Source organism: Amblyraja radiata, chromosome 11 (assembly GCF_010909765.2).
Source record: "Amblyraja radiata isolate CabotCenter1 chromosome 11, sAmbRad1.1.pri, whole genome shotgun sequence".
NCBI classification, from domain to species: domain Eukaryota; kingdom Metazoa; phylum Chordata; class Chondrichthyes; order Rajiformes; family Rajidae; genus Amblyraja; species Amblyraja radiata.
The window spans coordinates 8062841-8083577 of NC_045966.1; the positions used below are offsets into that span (position 1 = coordinate 8062841).

At 45.4% G+C, this 20737-nt stretch overlaps 2 protein-coding genes across 2 annotated transcripts in view; both read left to right on the forward strand.

Annotated features, from left to right (window-relative positions):
* LOC116978258 (solute carrier family 22 member 5-like) overlaps nt 1–20737 on the forward strand; it is a 69021-nt gene that overhangs the window by 15742 nt on the left and 32542 nt on the right. The window contains exons 2-4 of the mRNA XM_033029260.1: nt 9465–9568; nt 18161–18315; nt 19027–19198. Coding sequence (XP_032885151.1) covers nt 9465–9568; nt 18161–18315; nt 19027–19198 — 431 coding nt within the window. The remainder of the gene's footprint in view (nt 1–9464; nt 9569–18160; nt 18316–19026; nt 19199–20737) is intronic.
* LOC116978255 (solute carrier family 22 member 4-like) overlaps nt 1–20737 on the forward strand; it is a gene marked incomplete at its 3' end in the record, with an annotated part of 165746 nt that overhangs the window by 15339 nt on the left and 129670 nt on the right.

A 20737-nucleotide genomic window follows, 5' to 3' on the forward strand; every position in this document is an offset into this window, starting at 1 on the left:
GAGTATGGTGGTGAGCTTGGTGGGGATGACCGTATTGAATGCATAGCTATAGTCAATGAAGAGCATCCTTACGTACGTGCCCTGTCTATCCAGTTGAGTCAGGACAGTGTGAAGAGCCAGAGAGATGGCATCCTCTGTCGATCTATTTGCCCTGTATGCAAATTGATGAGAGTCCAGTGAGGCAGGGATGCTGGATTTGATGTGGGAGAGGACCAGCCTTTCGAAGCACTTCATTGGGATTGGAGTTAGGGCAACTAGGCGGTAGTCATTCAGGTTGGTGAATTTAGACTTTTTCGGCACCGGCACTATGGTAGCTGTTTTTAGGCACTTCGGGACCGTTGCCAGAGATAGAGACAGACTAAAGATTCTCGTGAATACCTCCGCATGCTGTACAGCACAGCCCTTTAGTACCCTTCCATGGACTCCATCCGGGCCTGCAGCCTTGCGTGGATTGATCCTACGCAGAGCGCACTGTACCTCCTGAGTGCTCAGTGTTAAGGCCTGTCCCTCCGCCATGGCCGGGGTTATTCCACTCCTGGTGGTGTTGCCAGTTTCGAAGCGGGCAAAGAAGGTGTTTAGTTCATTGGCCAGTGTGATATCACCGTGGGGGCAGGTGGGGCTGCTCTTGTTGTCAGTGATGTCCCTGACACCCTGCCACATGCTTCTGGTGTCCGCGGTATTGAAATGGTCTTCCAACCTTTGCCTGTGGATGTCTTTGGCCTTTTTGATACCTTTGTTCAGGTTCGACCTGGCAGCACTGTAGGCAGAAGTGTCCCTGGATTTAAAGGCATTGTTGCATGCCCTTAGCAGATTCTGAATCTCCTTGTTCATCCAGGGTTTCCAGTTTGGGAACATCTTTATTTGCTTGTCCACTGTGACAGTCTCCACACAGCAGTTGATGTAGGAGAGCACAGTGGATGTGTACTCCTCCAAGTCTACCTCTGTACCACTGGTTGCCTGTTGTGCAAACAGGTCCCAGGCGGTGCGATCAAAGCAGTCCTGGAGTTGTAGGGTGGCGTCCTCGGGCCATATTTTGACCGTCCTTATTGCAGGTTTGGTCATGCGGATGAGGGGTATGTATGCAGGCAGTAGAAATAATGAGAGGTGATCGGATTGTCCCAGGGATGGGCAGGGGAGAGCTCTGTATGCGTCCTTGATGTTGGTGTACACTTTATCCAGCGTGTTTGAGCCCCTGGTAGGGCACTGCACATGCTGGTGGAATTTGCGGAATGCAGCTCATAGGTTGACCTGATTAAAGTCCCCTGCAACAATGAAGACACCATCGGGGTGAGCATCCTGCTGAGTGCAGCTGTGCTAGCACTAGGTTAGCATTAGCCCATGGTGGTATGTATATGGCCATGATGATAGCCACAGTAAATTCCCGAGGCAGGTAAAACGGCCTACATTTAAGCAGTAGGTATTCCAGGTCTGGGGAACAGTAGCTCTCTACTGCAGTGTGGTTGGTGCACCAGTCATTGTTGATATAGATACAGAGCCCGCCACCCTTGCTCTTGCCGGAGTCCTTTGTTCTATCAGCACGATGCAGTGACCGGTTGGTCCACAGCCCTATTGGGAACCAGCGCGCTGAGCCAGGTCTCATGAAGATAAGCACACATCAGTCTTTCAGGGATTGCTGGGTGTTGATCCAGAGCCTTACCTCATCCAGCTTGTTGGTGAGTGACCAGACATTTGCGAGAAAGGTGCTTGGGAGCGATGGTCTTTGTGGAGCCCTCCGTAGCCTGTCCTGCACCCCCGCTCGCCTTCCACGTTTCTGCTTTCGCTCCCGGCGCTTGCTCCGTCTCCTACCCTCCGGAGTGGTGATCCAGGGGGCTGTTCTGCTCAGCTCCATCGGGATTTTGGTGAGGGTGCTGTAGTACTCACAAGCCAGTTTCTCGCAGCCACGTCCGATGTTGAGCAATTCCGTGCGGCTCCATGGCGACCCGTCGGGATTACGATGCGGTCCTGGACTTCCTCGTGCTGGAGGTGAGTTTCTTACTGTGATTTCTGGGGGTACTGGGGTTTCTAGGTGTTCTAGGGGTTCTGAGGTTTTTAAATACCTTATTTTCACAGCCACGTTCGGTACCGGGCTGCTCCGAATTTACTCGGACTTGGGAGCGCAAAGCCGCTGCGTCTGAACGCGCCGCCATCTAATACACAAGATTATAGGACTAGGGAACCAGAAATCCTTGATGTATGTTTGAATAAACATCCTAATACAGAAACATTAATAACTTATATTCATAACATACCTCTTGGATAGTGAGGTCCCATCGATGGAATTATATAGACACACATGGGAAAATGAACTAGGCCAACCTATAACGAAAGATACTTGGGATGAAAGTCTACAATATATACATCAATGCTCATTAAATGCCAGACATGCTTTAATACAATTCAAAGTATTACACAGATTACATTACTCTAAAACAAACTAAATAGAATCTTCCCACATATCTCTCCTATCTGTGATAAATGTCAGCATCTAGAGGCCAACAACACATACTTTTGTAAATTGTATAAAAATCAAAAATTTCTGGATTGATATTTTTAGAATAATTTCTGAAGTTGTCAATACTAAATTGGATCTTGATTCAAAACTAATAATACTTGGAATATCAGGACAAAGTCTAACACTCACAACAAGCCAAATAAACTTTCTCGACTACAGTATAATAATTGGGAAAAAATTAATATTACAATTTTGGAAAGGCCCTATAACCCCCACAATTAAAATGTGGATTATGGAAATGTCGGAGACCCTATACCTGGAAAGAATCAGGCTTGTTTTAATGGACAAACAAGAACGTTTTGTTAGAATGTGGTCTCCATTCATTGACTATTTGAAGGGGTAGGGTTAGGGTTAGGGTCAGCATGAGAACCTAACCGAAGCTTGGACTCAGGATTAGATGAAAAGTTATACTATAATTTACGAACCTATCTCCGATGATGTATTATTAGTAAATTATTACATTCTTTTTTTATCTGTGGGGTTTTTTTCTCTTTCTTTCTTACTCCCTATCTATATAAAAAAAACTAGAAGCAGAATCAATCCACAATTGATAATATTAATAATGTACGACTGATATACATTAAATGTTTTTACCATAATATGTGTTTGCTTCTAATAAAAATATTATTTTAAAAGATAATAATCTGCCTTCATGTTCTAGCCACCTACGTGGATCACCTCACAATTAGGCACATTATACTGCATCTACCATGCATCTGCCCAGTCACCCAACCTATCCAAAATCACCCTGCAGCCTCGCAGCTCACACTGCCACCCACCTTTGTGTCATCCGCAAACTTGGAGATGTTACATATAATTCCTTCCTCTAAATCGTGAATATATATTGTAAATAACTGGGGTCCCAGTACTGAGCCTAGCGGCAACCCATTAGTCACTGCCTGCCATTCTGAAAAAGACCCGTTAATTTCTACTCTTTGCTTCCTGTCTGCCAACCAGTTCTCCATCCACGTCAATATCCTACCCCCAATACCATGTGCTATAATTTTGCACACTAAACTCTTATGTGGGACCTTGTCAAAGGCATTTTGAAACTCCAGATACACCACATCCACTGTCCCTCCCTTATCCATTCTAATTCTTACATCCTCACAAAATTCCAGAATGTTGGTCAAGCATGATTTCCCCTTCATAAATCCATGCTGATAATAAAACTAGACTCAGACATTACAAATTTTATATGGGATTACAAATCCCATAGAATACAAAGAGCACACCTTAGTAAACCAAAAGAGATGGGTGGTCTAGCGCTCCCTAACTTTATGTACTATAATTGGGCAGTAAATATTAAAAATATGATTCACCTGCTGGACAACTCTGCCCAGCATGTGGATTGGATTGTAATGGAGAGAGAGGACTGCGCTCCGTGTAATACAGGAGCGACTCTCCTCTCACCAATGAATCTGAATAACAAAAATTATAATAAAAATCCAATGATACATAGCACAATTAGAACTTGGAAACAAATAAAACAGAATCTAAAATTAAGAAATCTATCTCTTTTAATGCCAATAGTCAATAACCCGTCGTTTAAACCCTCAATTATAGATAAATCATTTACACAATGGGAAAGAATGGGAATCAAAACGCTCGGAGACTTGTATGAATTAGGAAAATTATTATCATTTCAACAATTACAGCTGAAAAATAATTTGAAAAATAATCAATATTTTAAATATCTTCAAATCCGTGACTATCTGAAAAAATACACAAAAGACTATCATAACATGCCCCCAGACTTATTGGATGAAGCCATGAAGACAAAGGCTGAATCAGCAAATCTAATATCATACTTATATAACATTATTTTAAATATAGAAATACCTACAACCGATGGTATTAGAAGAGACTGGGAAAAAGAACTAGCTATAAAAATTTCAAGAGAGCTGGGATAAACACTTACTATATGTGCATAAATGCTCGATCAACGTACGACATACTCTAATCCAATAGAAAATATTACATAGACTATATTATTCAAAATCTAAAATAAATAAACTTTTCCCCAATGTCTCACCCATTTGTGATAAATGTCAGTCACAAGAAGCTAACATAGCGCACTCTTTTGTTTTCTGTATAAAAATTCAAAAATTCTGGAATTAAATATTTGAAATCTTCACAAAATTATTTAAAATAAAACTTGTACCAAAAGCAGAATGGATCATTTTTGGAATATCGGAAGGTAACCCCGAATTAAATGTGTTTCAAAAGAACTTACTTAATTACGGTCTAATAATGGGAAAAAAGCTTATACTCAAATTTTGGAAAAATGCTCCAAAACCAACAATAAAAATGTGGATTTCAAACATGTTCGAAACACTACACTTGGAAGAGATGAGACTCCTCCTAGCAGGAAAGCAGACCACTTCCAAAAGACGTGGTCTGCATTTACGGAACTATTACAAGCATAAGGTGTAATAGTAACTTAAAATATAAATGGTACCAGGATCTTGTAACGGGGGGTATAAAATAAATTTTTAATAAAAACACGGTTGGTATATCCTTTTTTGCGGTGTTTTGTGTTACAAGAGAGCGATTGATTTTCCTTTTTTTTTTTCTTTTCTTTCTAGGGTCTTATTTCCTTTCTTTACTTCCTTCTCTAATTTCTTCCCTAAGGGGCTTTCTTCTCCCAACACTTTCCTGCACCTTAACGATTCTTGCTCACTTTCCTTACTTCTATTATTTCTACCTTTTTTAAAGCTCGAAAAACGAAGTGGTACAACAAAATGTAATAAGATTTATGTGAAGCGTATTAAAAAACAAACAAATAGATAAATAAATAAATAAATGAATCCATGCTGACTTTGACCGATCCTGTCACTGCTATCCAAATGCGCTGCTATTACATCTTTAATAACCTTCCCCACTACCGATGTCAGGCTAACTGGTCTATAATTCCCTGTTTTCTCTCTCTCTCCTTTCTTAAAAAGTGGGGTTACATTAGCTACCCTCCAGTCCACAGGAACTGATCAAGAGTCACCAATGCATCCATGATTTCTCGGGCCACCTCCTTAAGTACTCTGGGATGCAGACCGTCAGGCCCAGGGGATTTATCTTCCTTCAGTCCCAACAGTTTACGCAACACCATTTCCTGACAAATGAGGGCAGAGCTGTAGGTGTATACTAGACTAAGTGGGACCCGATGGGTCCCATGTTCACACGGGAGGGCTGGTCCCCCAACGCAATATTCCACCGCTTCATCAATTCCAATATTGGTGGCCAGTGGGGGGAGGGGGGGGGGGGGCTTTCTGGAGCGCTGGTATGGGTGTTGTTGGCTGCAGGGACTACTGGTCTCCAGAGGGCTAGTATGGACATTGTGGGCCAAATGGATTCTTGGGGTGGCAGCTCAGTCCCTCAAGCCTGATGTGCTGGCAGCTCACTCACGGCTGGTGGGCCGGCAGTTGATTCATGGCTATTCTTTGAAATTCCATTTCAAGCAGAATGCAAGGCCACCAAATTCAAATCCATTTTCCTACCATTTCAAGCAGGGTGCAAGGCCACCAAATTCAAGTGCAGTTTCTTACCTCCTTGAGCAGGGTGCAAGGCCACAAAATTCAAGTGCAGTTTCATACCACTTCAAGCAGGGTGCAAGACCACCAAATTCAAGTGCAGTTTCACACCATTTCAAGGAGAGTGCAAGGCCACCAAATTCAAATGCAGTTTCATACCAGTTCGTGCAAGGCCACCACATTGAAATGCAGTTTCATACTATTTCAAGCAGGGTGAAACCACCATAAAACCACACAAAACACCACACTCACAGTTCCGTAGACATTCAGTGTGTTCAGTTGATTCACAGCTCAGACAGAGTCGTGACCTCTCCCTCCCACATCATGCAGTGACTGAGCCACATGCACACTTCCGGGTTTTATAATCCCTCCCCCTCCCACCGGAAAAGGTGTGGCCTCCACCACAAGAATCCATTTGGCCATACTAGCCCCATGGAGACTTCAGCCATCAACACCCATACCAGCACTCCAGAAAGCCCCCCCCCCCCCCCACTGGCCACCAATATTGGGATTTGTGATTGACATGAGAGATTCCCAACATTTTTTAAACACTAATAACACTTTTGTTTTTCATTGATGGGACGAATCCTCTGCACCTGATGAGCAGAGGGGGACTGAGTAACATGGCCAAAATCACAACCGGAAGTGGTAGCATTTTATCTAAAATCAGTAGTGCAAACAGGAAGTTGTCAAGTTTAGACAAACAACCATTTGCATACAGTGCCTTTTCACTTCAACCCAAACCCCCCAAACAACCATTTGCATGCTGTGCCTTTTTACTTCAACCCAAACCCCCCAAACAACCATTTGCATGCAGTGCCTTTTTACTTCAACCCAAACCCCCCGAAACAACCATTTGCATGCAGAGCCTGTTTACTTCAAATCAACCATATTTTCATTTTCAAACCACATTAAGGGCACTCACAGTTAAGTAGACATGTGTTCAGTGTTATTCAGAGCTCAGAGACACATGACCCTCTGGCTTCCTCCATCCTTGGAGAGACTGAGTGAGGCACACCACTTCCGGGTTTTATAGTCCCTCCCCCCTCACAGCAGCAGGGGCAGCAGAGAGAATGGCAATTAAAAAAAAAACATTAATATCTCCCTGATTTTTCATCGATGGGAAAAATCCTCTGGTCCAGGAAGGCGGAGGCGGGCTCTGAGCGAGGTGGCCATAAATGACAGCCGTACGTGGTGGCGTTCTTTCGGAAATCACAGCACAGTGAGCCAAAAGCGGTCAAGATCAGACTTTTAGTAATAGAGATATGGACTTCAGTAAAGCATTTGACAACGTTCCTCGTGATAAGCTGCTCTGGAATGTTAGATCATATGGGATCCAAGGAGAGATAGCCGAATGGATAGAAAATTGGCTTCATGTAAGGTAGCAAAGGGTGAAGGTGGAAGGTTGCTTCTCGGACTGGAGGCCTTGTGACTAGTGGTGTGCCTCAGGGTTTAGTGCTGGGTCCGTTACTGTTTGTCATCGATATCAATGATTTGGATGAGTACGCACATGGATAGACTAGCATGTTTGCAGATGATATAAGATAGTGAAGATGGTTTTGAAAAATTGCAGCAGGATCTTGATCAATAAGTCAAGTGGGCTGAGGAATGGTTGATGGAATTGAATGCAAAAAAATGCGAGGTGAATTTATGTGCAATAGCGTCATCTGTTGGACATTTATTGTTAATGATCAGTTGCACACAGGAAGTAGGAAGCAGGAAGTAGTCTCCAGCCTTGGTTTGTCTGTCATGTTTTAACGTCAGAAGCAATCCTTCCCAATCCTAGCTTGTTACGCTTAAGAAAGCAATGGCTGTAAGTTCATATTGTTCACTGTATGCTTGGAATGCTATATTGGAGAGTATTTATGGCAGATGATGTTTAACTCCATAGCATTTGGGAATGTTCAGATTGTTAGCAGGCGGCCATTTTGTAGTACCTTAACATACAAGGAATAGGATTTGCAGTGGCATTAGATGGATTTAAGTACATTGTTTATTATATATTTGCCATATATGTTTCTTTGTGTTAGAAGATTTGTTTATTTCTATCTAAATGTATATTTCTGCAAAGGAGAGTAATTTGTGTATCTTCCTTTTTCTTTATAGTTTTTCACTCGTTTTTCATTATGAAGAATGTGACAGCACTGGAAAATCATTAAACTTAAGAGCTGAGATGCTAACTTCCTGACTCGCATTCGATTATTGAATCGAGTTTGGCTGGCTGTCAATCTACGTTCTACTGTTAACAATCATGTCGTGAGGACAGTTACATGAGGTGTTACATTTTGGGAAGTCTAACATGGGCAGGACCTACAAAGTGAATGGTAGGGCTCTGGGGAGTGTTGTAGAGCAGAAGGATCTAGGAGTTCAGGTACATAGGTCCCTGATGGTGGAGTTTCAGGTAGATCGGGTGGTCAAAAAGGTATTTGGCACATTGGTCTTCATCAATAGCCAGAGTATTGAGAATCAGCCTGAGTATTGAGAATAGAAGTTGTGAGATCATGTTGCAGTTGTATAAGACATTGGTGAGGCCACATTTAGAGTACTGTGTTCAGTTCTTTGCACCCTGTTATAGGAAAGTTGTCAAGCTGGAAAGGGTACAGAGAAGATTTACGAGGATGTTACGAGGTTCTGAGCTATAGGCAGAGGTTGAGTAGGCTGGGACTATTCCTTGGAGTGCAGGAGGATGAGAGGTGATCTAATAGAGGTGTATAAGATTATGAGAGGAATAGATCGGGTAGATGCACAGAGTCTCTTGCCCAGTGTAGATAAATCAAGGATCAGAGAACATAGGTTTAAGGTGAAGGGGAAACAATTTAATCGGAATCTGAGGGGTACCCTTTTCACACAAAGGGCGGTGGATGTATGGAACAAGTTGCCAGAGGAGGTAGTTGAGGCAGGGACTATCCCAACATTTAAGAAGCAGTTCGACAGGTATATGGATAGGACAAGGTTGGAGGGATATGGACCAAATGCTGGCAGGTGGGACATGTTTGCCGGTGTAGGCAAGTCGGGTCAAAGGGTCTGTTTCCACACTGTATCACTCTATGACTCCATGACTCTATGTAAAGAGACAGATGTCCATGGGAAAGAGTGTAAAAATAATCGTTTAAGTAGTCAAATGTTGCTCACAACTTTGCCTACTAAGAGCACCTATTTGGATGTGTAAGAAAGAACTGCAGATGTTAGTTTAAATTGAAGATAAACACAAAATGCTGGAATAACTCTGCGAGACAGGCAGCATCTCCGGAGAGAAGGCATGGATGACGTTTCGGGTCAAGACCCTTCCTCAGACAGATTTTATCAGTCTGAAGAAGGGTCTCGACCTGAAACATCACTTCTCTCCAGATATGCTGCCTGTTCCGCTGAGTTACTCCAGCATTTTGTGCATACATTTGAATAATTGGATTTTTTTTGCATTTCAGTGGGACTTGGTGTGTGACGATAAATGGAAAGAACCATTTACCACATCTCTGTACTATTTCGGAGTGCTGATAGGTTCTGGTGGTTCTGGGGTAATATCAGACAGGTGAGCTTTTTCCTTTATATTCACAGAGATATATTCATCATAAATCTCCTTCACCTTTGTACCGCAAGGCAAGATATAGGCTCGCAGCAGTTAGATGCTTTAGTATTACAGAGTCATAGAGTCATACAGCCCTGGAAACAGGCCCTTGCACCCAACTTGCCAACTCGGACTTTCATGTCTCATCTTCACTAATCCCATTAGCCTGTGTTTGGCCCATATAATGCACATTAGGCAAGTTCACATTCGGCTGGAAATAGTGTTAGGCAGATTGATGGGACTGAAGGCTGATAAATCCCCAGGGCCTGATGGTCTGCATCCCAGGGTACTTAAGGAAGTGGCTCTAGAAATTGTGGAAGCATTAGTGATCATTTTCCAGTCTTCTAAAGATTCAGGATCAGTTCCTGTGGATTGGAGGGTAGCTAATGTTATCCCACTTTTTAAGAAAGGAGGGAGAGATAAAACAGGGAATTATAGACCAGTTAGCCTGCCATCGGTGGTGGGGAAGATGCTGGAGTCAATTATAAAATATGAAATAGCGGCACATTTGGATAGCAGTAGCAGGATCGGTCCGAGTCAGCATTGATTTACGAAGAGGAAATCATACTTGACTATTCTTCTGGAATTCTTAGAGGATGTAACTAGGAAAATGGACAAGTGGATGTAGTGTACCTGGACTTTCAGAAAGCATTTGATAAGGTCCCACATAGGAGGACAAAATTAGAGCACGTGGTATTGGAGGTAGGGTACTGACATGGATTGAATATTGTTTGGCAGAAAGGAAACACTGAGTAGGGATAAACGTGGTCCCTTTCAGAATAGCAGGCAGTGATTAGTGAGGTACTGCAAGGCTCGGTGCTGGGCCTGCAGCTATTTACAATATACATTTATGAAGATGAAGGGATTAAAAATAGCATTAGCAGATTTGCAGATGACACAAAGCTGGGTGGCAGGGTGAAATGTGACGAGGATGCTATGAGGTTGCAGGGCAGTGATGTGCGGTGAGGTCAATGGCTGGGGAGGCACTGGCTAGTATTAGTGGCGCGGCCCTCCCTGTATTGATCATCGTGTCTCGCCGGGGAGAGAGAGGGGTGGAGCCGGGGCTGTGTGCGTGAAGCACGGCGACTGAAGGGGCGGGAGCGTTGCCCCGTGACCGTGAGGGAACGACCCACCTCCCCCTCTCCCCCTTCTCCATTCCCCTTCGCACCCCCCTCCCCGTCTACCCCTTGCTTCCCCCTCCACCCCACTACTCTCTCTCAACCCCTCTCCCCCCCTGCGGTAGATCTACCCGAGTAGAGAGTACATTACTCCAGCGCGGGGCTCAATTGGGAGCTCTCAGCGGCCCAGAGCCTCCAAATCAGCCGCTACAAATCAACGAATCAACCTACCAGTCAGCGCCGCCCGCAGCTGGAAAGTCAGCGCTGCCAGCGGTGGTATCCAGTGCTGCGCCGCCACTGCTGAAGCTAGCTAATGTGGAGGGAGAGTGAGGTAGCGTCAATTACGTGGGCTGAGCCTATGTAAGATATTTGTACTTCCGGTGGCGCTGGTGCCAGCTGCCTCCACCTTCAGCCCGGTATCTTTTTGTTTTTTTGTTTTTTTTGTTATGTTGAAGTGTGTTTTTTATGTTTTTTTTAATGTTTTAATGTGGGGGAAGAGGGTACGGTAAGGGGGATACCGTCCTTCAGTCACTTCCTGGAGAGGACGCGACTATTATACGAGTCGCGTCCTCGCCCCCCCCAGCGGCCTACCTACTGGATTGGTGCGGCCTTTCCTGCCTGGACCGACCAGAGCTCCAGCAGCGGCGGGACAGCGCTGATACATCGCGGGGCTGGCGATGCCTTACCGGGGATCGCCGTCTGGAGCCCAGAGTGCTGGGCCTGCGGCACCGACATCCTGGAGCTGTGGTTCGCGGAGCTCCCAACTCGGGCGGCGCTGACAAACATCGTAGGGTCCTGCGACTCTGCCCGGCTCGGCCTGCGGGCTCGGGAGCTGCGGACTCCGGTGGGAGGCAGCTGATAGGGAGGTCTGGGCCGCTGAGGAGGATTTTCACCGTCGGGGTTCGGCGTCGGCGTTCCATCAGCCCGGCGAGAGGGCCTGAGCATCGGGCCGCCCGGGGTGGCGACTGCGTGTGCTCGGAAGGCCCAGACCACGGGTGAACATCTGGGAAGATCGGAGGGGAGGCTGGCTGGACTATGGTGCCTTCCTCACCTTGGTGCCATTGTGTTATGTTGTGTCGTGGACTTTCTGTGTTTGTGCTTTTTTTTAAATTCTATTTTATTTTTAATATGTTTTATTATTTATTATTTATTTATTTTTATGATACTGACTAAAGGGAAATTCATTTTGTTGTCTCTAATTGAGACAATGACAATAAATTTGAATACAATACAATACAATACAATAATTGACGCTCGCTCTCCGTCCACTCGGTTCAAGACACGCCCCCTCAGTGAGGCAGATGTGATCGCTGGCTCCCCTGGTGCTTTTTCATTGATGTTTTATGACGAGATCAGCGAGCCTAAATTTAATATATTTATACGTTAAATAAGCTACCTGGACTATGGAAGGTGAAAATTAGAGCACGTGGTATTGGGCGTAGGGTGTTGACATGGATAGAAAATTGGATGGCAGACAGGAAGCAAAGAGTAGGAGTGAAAGGGTCCTTTTCAGAATGGCAGGCAGTGGCGAGTGGAGTGCCGCAAGGTTCGGTGTTGGGGCCGCAACTGTTTACCATATATATTAATGATTTGGAAGATGGAATTAGGATCAACACTAGCAAGTTTGCGGATGACACAAAGCTGGGTAGCTGTGTGAACTGTGAAGAGGATGTTAGGAGTTTGCAGGGTGACCTGGACAGGTTGAGTGAGTGAGCAGATGCGTGGCAGATGCAATATAATAAAGTTAAAGGTTCAAAGGTTATTTATTAGTCACATACACCATAGGTGTAGTGAAATGCTTATTGCCAATGCAGCACTTAAAAAAATAATACAGACATAACAATAATAAAGAGATTTAAACATAAAAAAACATCCCCCCACAATGGTTCCCATTATGAGGGAAGGCACAATGTCCAGTCCCCATCCCATGTCCACCCATAGTCGGGCCTATTACGGCCTCCGCAGTCACCTTTACGGAGGCCCGATGTTCCAGGCCCTTCTCGCCGGATGATGGTGCTCCGGCGTTGGAAGCGGCATGGGAAACCTGGAACGGCCACTTCCTTCCCGGATACCGCGGCTTCCGAAGCCGACAGCCCGCGCTGGATGGAGCTCCACCACTGGCGATCTCGGCGAGAGATCCCAGGCTCCCGATGTAAAGTTCAGCGCCGCCGCCCGCAGCTGGCCGCTCCACAGACCCGCAGCTCCGCCATTTTTTTCTCGGCGGTCTCAGCTCACCGGAGTTCCAGCGCGGCGACCCGGGCAAGACATCGCCCATACCGCGATAGCGCTCCAGCGCTGTGCCGTCGCCGAAGCCAAGGTTCTGGCCGGTCCTGACAGGAAACGCCGCTCCAGGCCCGCTGGTAGGCCGCAAGGACAGGTCGAAGGTGCTGCCCGGAGAAAAGCCGCCTCTCCGACCAGGTAGAAACCCTGAAAAGCAGTTTCCCCCTTCCCCCCCCACCCCCCACATAAAAAAAACTCGTACTCCGGAAACAAAACACTAAAACTCACTAAAAATTAAAAAAAGAGGTGAAAAAAATGCACACCTTCAGGCTGGGCAGCCATACCATACAGGACGGTGCCCCCTAAAATGTGAGGTTATCCACTTTGGCGGCAAAAACACGGGGGCAGATTATTATCTCAATGGGGTTAGGTTAGGTAAGGGGGAGGTATGGTGACCTGTGTGTCCTTGTACACCAGTCACTGAAAGTTGGCGTGCAGGTACAGCAGGCAGTGAAGAAAACTAATGGAATGTTGGCCTTCATAACAAGAGGATTTCAGTATAAAGGTAACGAGGTTCTTCTGCAGTTGTATAGGGCTCTGGTTAAACCACATCTGGAGTATTGTGTACAGTTTTGGTCTCCTAATTTGAGGAAGGGCATCCTTTTGATTGAGGCAGTGCAGCGTAGGTTCATGAGATTGATCCCTGGGATGGCGGGACTGTCATATGAGGAAAGATTGAAAAGACTAGGCTTGAATTCACTGGAGTTTAGATGGATGAGGGGGGATCTTATAGAAACATATAAAAGGACTGGACAAGCTAGATGCAGGAAAAATGGTCCCAATGTTGGGGCGAGTCCAGAACCAGGGGCCACAGTCTGAGAATAAAGGGGAGGCCATTTAAGACTGTGGTGAGAAAAACCTTTTCACCAGAGAGTTGTAAATTTGTGGAATTCCCTGCCACAGAGGGCAGTGGAGGCCAAATCACTGGATGGGTTTAAGAGAGAGTTAGATAGAGCTCTAGGGGCTAGTGGAATCAAGGGATATGGGGAGAAGGCAGGCACCGGTTATTGATTGGGGACAATCAGCCATGATCACAATGAATGGCGGTGCTGGATCGAAGGGCCGAATGGCCTCCTCCTGCACCTATTTTCTATGTATCTTTGTATCTATGACATGTAATGAAGGGGTTTACAAACATTACATTGGTGACATACAGAGAGGTAGTAACAGGCACACGCTTCTTGCCCGCGCTCCATCCAGTTTCTGAGGGGTTGCGCAATCAGAGGGGAGGCTCTGTTCGTCGCTGCCTCACATCTCATCACGTATTTGCAGCTGATTGTGCAAATTTGGCGATTTTTACTATAAAAAATGATTAGATTCATATAGAAATGACATTTATAACAGATCGGTGGAAAAATCTTTATTTATTTTATTTTATTATTATTTTTCTTTACTTTTCGTAACAGCTATTTTAATTGGGAGTATGACAGATGAGGCTCTGCCTCCCCTGACCGCACATCCCTGATGCAGGGGGTGACTTGGACAGGTTGGGTGAGTGGGTAGATGCATGGCAGGTGCAGTTTAATAAGTAAGTAAGTTTATTGGCCAAGTATTCACATACAAGGAATTTACCTTGGTGCTCCGCCCACAAGTAACAACATGACATACAGTGACAGTTACGAATGACTCAGAAAACACTAAACATTAATAATAATATAACATTAAGGATAAAACACCATTGATCAAGCATGTGAACCAACAAAATAACAGATCAAAGGGAGGCTACAGATTTTTGGCTGTTGAGTAGAGCAACTACTCGTGGATAAAAACTGTTTTTATATCTGGCTGTGGCAGATTTGACAATCCGGAGTCGCCTTCCAGAGGGAAGTGATTCAAAGTGATTGTGGCCAGGGTAAGAGGGGTCAGAGATGATCTTGCCCGCTCACTTCCTGGCCCTTGCAGTGTACAGTTCATCAATGGAGGGAAGGTTGCAGCCAATAATTTCTCTGCTGATCGGATGATTCGCTGCAGCCTCCAGGTGTCGTGCTTGGTGGCTGAGCCAAACCAGACCATGATGGAGAAGGTGAGAACTGTCTGTGGAGTCGATGGTAGCCCCCCACTTAAGGTCCTTGGAGGTGATGGTTTCCAGGAACTTAAAAGACTCCACTGATGTGACTGTGGTGTTGTTCATGGTGAGTGGGGTGAGGGGAGGGGGAGCTCTCCTAAAGTCTACAATCAATAAAGTCTTAAGTGCAATGAACTCTAGGTTGTTGCTACAGCACCAGGACGCCAGCTGTGACACTTCCTGTCTGTAGGCAGATTCCTCCCCATCCTGGATCAGTCCAATCAGGGTTGTGTCGTCCGCAAACTTGAGAAGCTTGACAGAGGTGTCTGTGGAGGTGCAGTCATTGGTGTAGAGAGAGTAGAGGAGAGGAGAGAGTACGCAGCCTTGCGGTGCTCCTCTGCTGAGCGTTTGCGGGTCAAAGATGTGCTTTCCCAGCCTCACATGCTGCTTCCTGTCTGTCAGGAGTTGGTGATCCACTGACAGAGGGGTTCAGGCACAGTCAACTCAGAAAGTTTGGAGTGTAGTAGCTCTGGCACAATGGTGTTGAATGCAGAGCTAAAATCAACAAACAGGATCCTCGCATAGGTCCCCTGGCGGTCTAGGTGCTGTAAGATGAAGTGCAGGCCCATGTGGATAAATATGAGGTTATCCGCCTTGGTGGCAAAAACAGGAAGGCAGATTATTATCTGAATGGTGTCAAGCTGGGAAAAGGGGAAGTACAACGAGATCTGGGGGTCCTTGTTCATCAGTCACTGAAAGTAAGCATGCAGGTACAGCAGGCAGTGAAGAAAGCGAATGGCATGATGGCCTTCATAACAAGAGGACATTGTGTGCAGTTTTGGTCTCCAAATTTGAGGATGGACATTCTTACTATTGAGGGAGTGCAGCATAGGTTCACAAGGTTAAATCCCGGGATGGCGGGACTGTCATAGAATGGAGCGGCTGGGCTTGTATACTCTGGAATTTAGAAGGATGAGAGGATATCTTATTGAAACGTATTAGATTATTAAGGGTTTGGACACGCTAGAGGCAGGAAACATGTTCCCGATGTTGGGAGAGTCCAGAATCAGGAGCCAATTTTAGAATAAGGGGTAAGCCATTTAGAACGGAGATGAGGAGCAACCTTTTCACACAGAGAGTTGTGAATCTGTGGAACTCTCTGCCTCAGGCCAATTCGTGGTAGGCTTTCAAATGAGTTAGATACATCTCTTAAAGATAGAGAAGTGTAGGGATATGGGGAGAAGGATAGAACAGGTTACTGATTGTGGATGATCAGCCATGATCACAGTGAATGGCTCAAAGGGCCGAATGGCGTACTCCTGCACCTATTGTCTATTGTCTATTGTCTTTAGCTCTAAACCTATCCTTTCTATTTACATGTCCAATTGGATTACAAAAATTATTTTTTACGGCTGATTATATCAAACGTGGCACGGTGGTAGGGTTGCTGTTTCACAGCGCCAGAGACCCAGGTTCAATCCTGACCACGGGTGCTGTCTGTATGGAGTTTGTACATTATTCATTTGACCATATTGGTTTTCTCCGAGTGTTCCTGCTTCCTCCCACATTCCAAAGACCTGCAGGTTTGTAGGTTAATTGGCTTCAGTAAAAATTTGCAAATTGTCCCTGGTGTGGTGGAAAGTGCCAGTGTACTGGGTGATCATAGGTCGGCACGGACCTGGTGTGCCGAACGGCCTGTTTCTACACTGTATCTGTCTACACTGGGTCTGAAGAAGGGTTTCGGCCCGAAACATTGCCTATTTCCTTCGCTCCATAGATGCTGCCGCACCCGCTGAATTTATCCAGCACTTTTGTCTACCTTCTATTCTTCAGCATCTGCAGTTCCTTCTTGAGCATGGTATATCTAAAGTCTAAAGAGCCTGTCCCACAGGCGAACTTTTCGGCAACAGCCGAAAAATAGGCTGTCGCCACATGGTCGCGGCGTGACGCGGGGTGACACTTGTATTGTCGTGAGCGGTATCCTCAACTGTCGTTACTTATTTCTTGTCGCAGCTGTATTTTGAAATGCTCAAAACCTTTCAGCGACAGTGGGCTTGAAGTTACCTGACTTTGCCTGTCTTAGACAATAGACATCAGACAATAGGTGCAGGAGTAGGCCATTTGGCCCTTTGGGCCAGCACTGCCATTCAATGTGAACATGGCTGATCATCCCCAATCAGTTCCCCGTTTGCCTTCTCCCCATATCCCCTGACTCCGCTATTTTTAAGAGCCCTATCTAGCTCTCTCTTGAAAGCCTCCAGAGTACCTGCCTCCACCACCCTCTGAGGCAGAGAATTCCACAGACTCACCCCTCTCATCCTCCTAAACTCCAGAGTGTACAAGCCCAGCTGCTCCATTCTCTCAGCATATGACAGTCCCGCCATCCCGGGAATTAACCTTGTAAACCTACGCTGCACTCCCTCAATAGCAAGAATATCCTTCCTCAAATTAGGGGGCCAAAGCTGCACACAATACTCCAGGTGTGGTCTCACTAGGGCTCTGTAGGTACTGCCTGCTGTACCTGCATACTTACATTCATAGACTGATGTATAAGGACCCCCAGATCCCGTTGTACTTCTTTTTCCCAACATGACACCATTTAGATAGTAATCTGCCTTCCTGTTTTTGCTACCAGTGGATAACGTCACATTTATCCGCATTAAACTTCATCTGCCATGCATCTGCCCACTCCCCCAACCTGTCCAAGTCACCCTGCATTCTCATAGCATTCTCCTCACGGTTCACACTGTCACCCAGTTTTGTGTCATCTGCAAATTTGCTAATGTTACTTTGAATACTTTATCCAAATCATTGATGTATATTGTAAATTGCTGTGGTCCCAGCACCGAGCCTTGCGGTACCCCACTAGTCACTGCTCGCCATTCTGAAAGGGACCCGTTAATCCCTACTCCTTGTTTCCTGTCTGCCAACCAATTTTCTATCCATGTCAGCACTCTACCCCCAATACCATGTGCCCTAATTTTGCCCACTAATCTCCTATGTGAGACCTTATCAAATGAGCCCTGTTTCCATGCTGTGTCTCATAACTAAACTAAACTAAATGTGTTTAAATACATGCATATGTTTACGTGTATACTTTGATCAGTAAGCGTGCAGTGCTGTATATAATTGAAAGTTTTATTCTGTTTCCAGGTTTGGGAGGAAGATTGTTTTGTTTGGATCTATGGGGGTACAGATTTTATTCAATCTTCTTATCACATTGTCACCCAGCTGGGAAATCTTCTGCCTGATTAATTTCTTAAGAGGCATCGGCGAGGTTTCATACTATGTGGCTGCGTTTGTGCTTGGTAAGTTTCATTCATGGAAGTTACATTCATGCTATTTCTTAGCTCTTTTTCTACATTTAATTATTCAGTTGTGATTGCGATCAGATCTCTGAGAAAACACACGCGGTCACGGTAATTGCGATTAGATCTCTCAGAGAAAATGCACGCGATCTCAGGTAGAGCATCCGTACAGACAGCACCCTTAGTCGGGATTGAACCCGGGTCTCCAGAGCTGCAAGCACTATAAGGCAGCAACTCTACCGCTACGCCACTGTGCTGCCCTATTATGTATGGCAATATCTTACTGATCGTTATGGAGAAAATGAATTCCACTGCAATTTGGTACACATGATTAAAAAAATGTATCATTAAACCATTATCAAAGAGGCTAGATGTTGTCAGAGCCATTCAAATGCCCTGACACATGATTAAAAATTAAACTTTGTTCTCTATTATGTGCTGCTTTTTAATACATCTTGGTGCTGTTTGATAAGTGGCCTCATTAAGGTGAAATTCTTCAAGCTTCACATGGCTTGATTTATGGTTAAGCAGGTAATTTAATGTTGGCAATGTTTAGAAACATAGAAATTAGGTGCAGGAGTAGGCCATTCGGCCCTTCGAGCCTGCACCGCCATTCAATATGTTGGATTTAGTTGAATATAAAAGTTCCAGAGGGACAGTGAATGAAAATAAACTCACGAATCACTGAACCTTGTTGTACTCTTCTTGCAGGATCTGAAATTCTACAGAAATCCATTCGGGTTACATACTCTACACTTGGAATTGGCTGTTTTTATGCCGTGGGATACATGATGCTGCCTTTTATTGCCTATTTCGTGAGAGGATGGAGAATGTTGATATTGATCCTGAGCCTGATCGGTTTGCTGTACATTCCTTTGTGGTGGTATGTAGAACTTTCAACCTTCAACCCATTCAATCAGTAGGTAATGACCTTACAATGCTGGTGTCACTGGGATTAATTCTGAAGTAGATAACCAAAATATGACCATCGAAAAACCCCCTCACCTGTATCTGTTTGAAGATAGGTCTCGACCCGTAACATCACCCATTCTTTCTCTCTAGAGATGCTGTCTGTCCAGCTGAGTTACTCCTGCATTTTGTGTCTATCTTTGGTGTAAACTAGCATCTACAATTCCTTCCTACACATTTCAACCTATCACCTGCCAGTCAATAGTCTGTCCACTGTGTTGGAGATGGAGAAATCAAGAACAGGGAGAGAGGTGTCAGAGATGGTGCTGTAAGGTGACATTAGTCCCTCTCCTGTCCTCCGGGACCTCGTCTGCGGCTAGAGAAGATGCAAAGATCTTTGTCAAGGCTCCTGCAATCTCCTCTTTCAATAACCTGGGATATGTCCCATCAGGGCGGCACGGTGGCACAGCGGTAGAGTTGTTGCCTTACAGAGCCAGAGACCTTGGTTTGATCCTCACTATGAGTGCTGTCTGTACGGAGTTTGTACGTTCTCCTTGTGACCGCGTGGGTTTTCTCTAGGTTCTCCGGTTTCCTCCCACACTCCAAAGACATACAGGATTCATGCAATCTCCACTCAGACAGACCAGATGTCAGGACCATACTGGGGTCTCTGGCACTGTGAGGCAGCAGCTCTACCAGTTGCGCCCCTGTGCCACTCTTATTGTCCTGGTCTCTCGTTTAGAATCCTCTGCCCAGGAGATAAGCCTGCATCCGTTTGTTTGTTTGTTCATTTGTCCCGGTTAAGCCGCTGTGCACACGGCATCCAGCCAACGGTCGTTAGTCTTTTTATTATTTTTCTCACCTTTAATTTAATGTTAATTTCATGTTTTCATGTACCTTGTGTGTTGTGACTGTTGGCAGACCAATTTCTTTTATGGGGATGAATGAAGTTTTATCGTATCGTATCATATTGTTAAGAATATAGCGGTAGGTAGACAAAAATGCCGGAAAACTCAGCGGTTGAGGCAGCATGTTTGAGAAGGAACTGCAGATGCTGGAGAATCGAAGGAAGACAAAAGATTTGAAGAAACTCAGCGGGTGCGGCAGTATCTATGGAGCGAAGGAAATAGGCAACGTTTCGGGCTGAAACCCTTGTTCAGACTGATGTAGGGTGGGGGGGGGGGGGGGGGGGGGGGGAAGGGGCGGTAAGAAGAAAGGAAGAGGAGGAGCCAGAAGGCTGAGGGAGAGCTGAGAAGGGGAGGAGACAGTGAGGGCTACCTGAAATTGGATAAGTCAATGTTCATGCTGCTGGGATATAAACTGCCCAAGCGAAATATGAGGTGCTGCTCCTCCAATTTCCGGTGTTCCTCACTCTGGCCAAGCCTATGCTTGGTCTCACCGATGTAGATCAGCGGACATGTAGAGCAGCGGAAGCAATAGATGAGGTTGGAGGTGGTGCAGGTGAACCTCTGACACACCTGGAATGACTGCTTGGGTCCTTGAATGGAGTCAA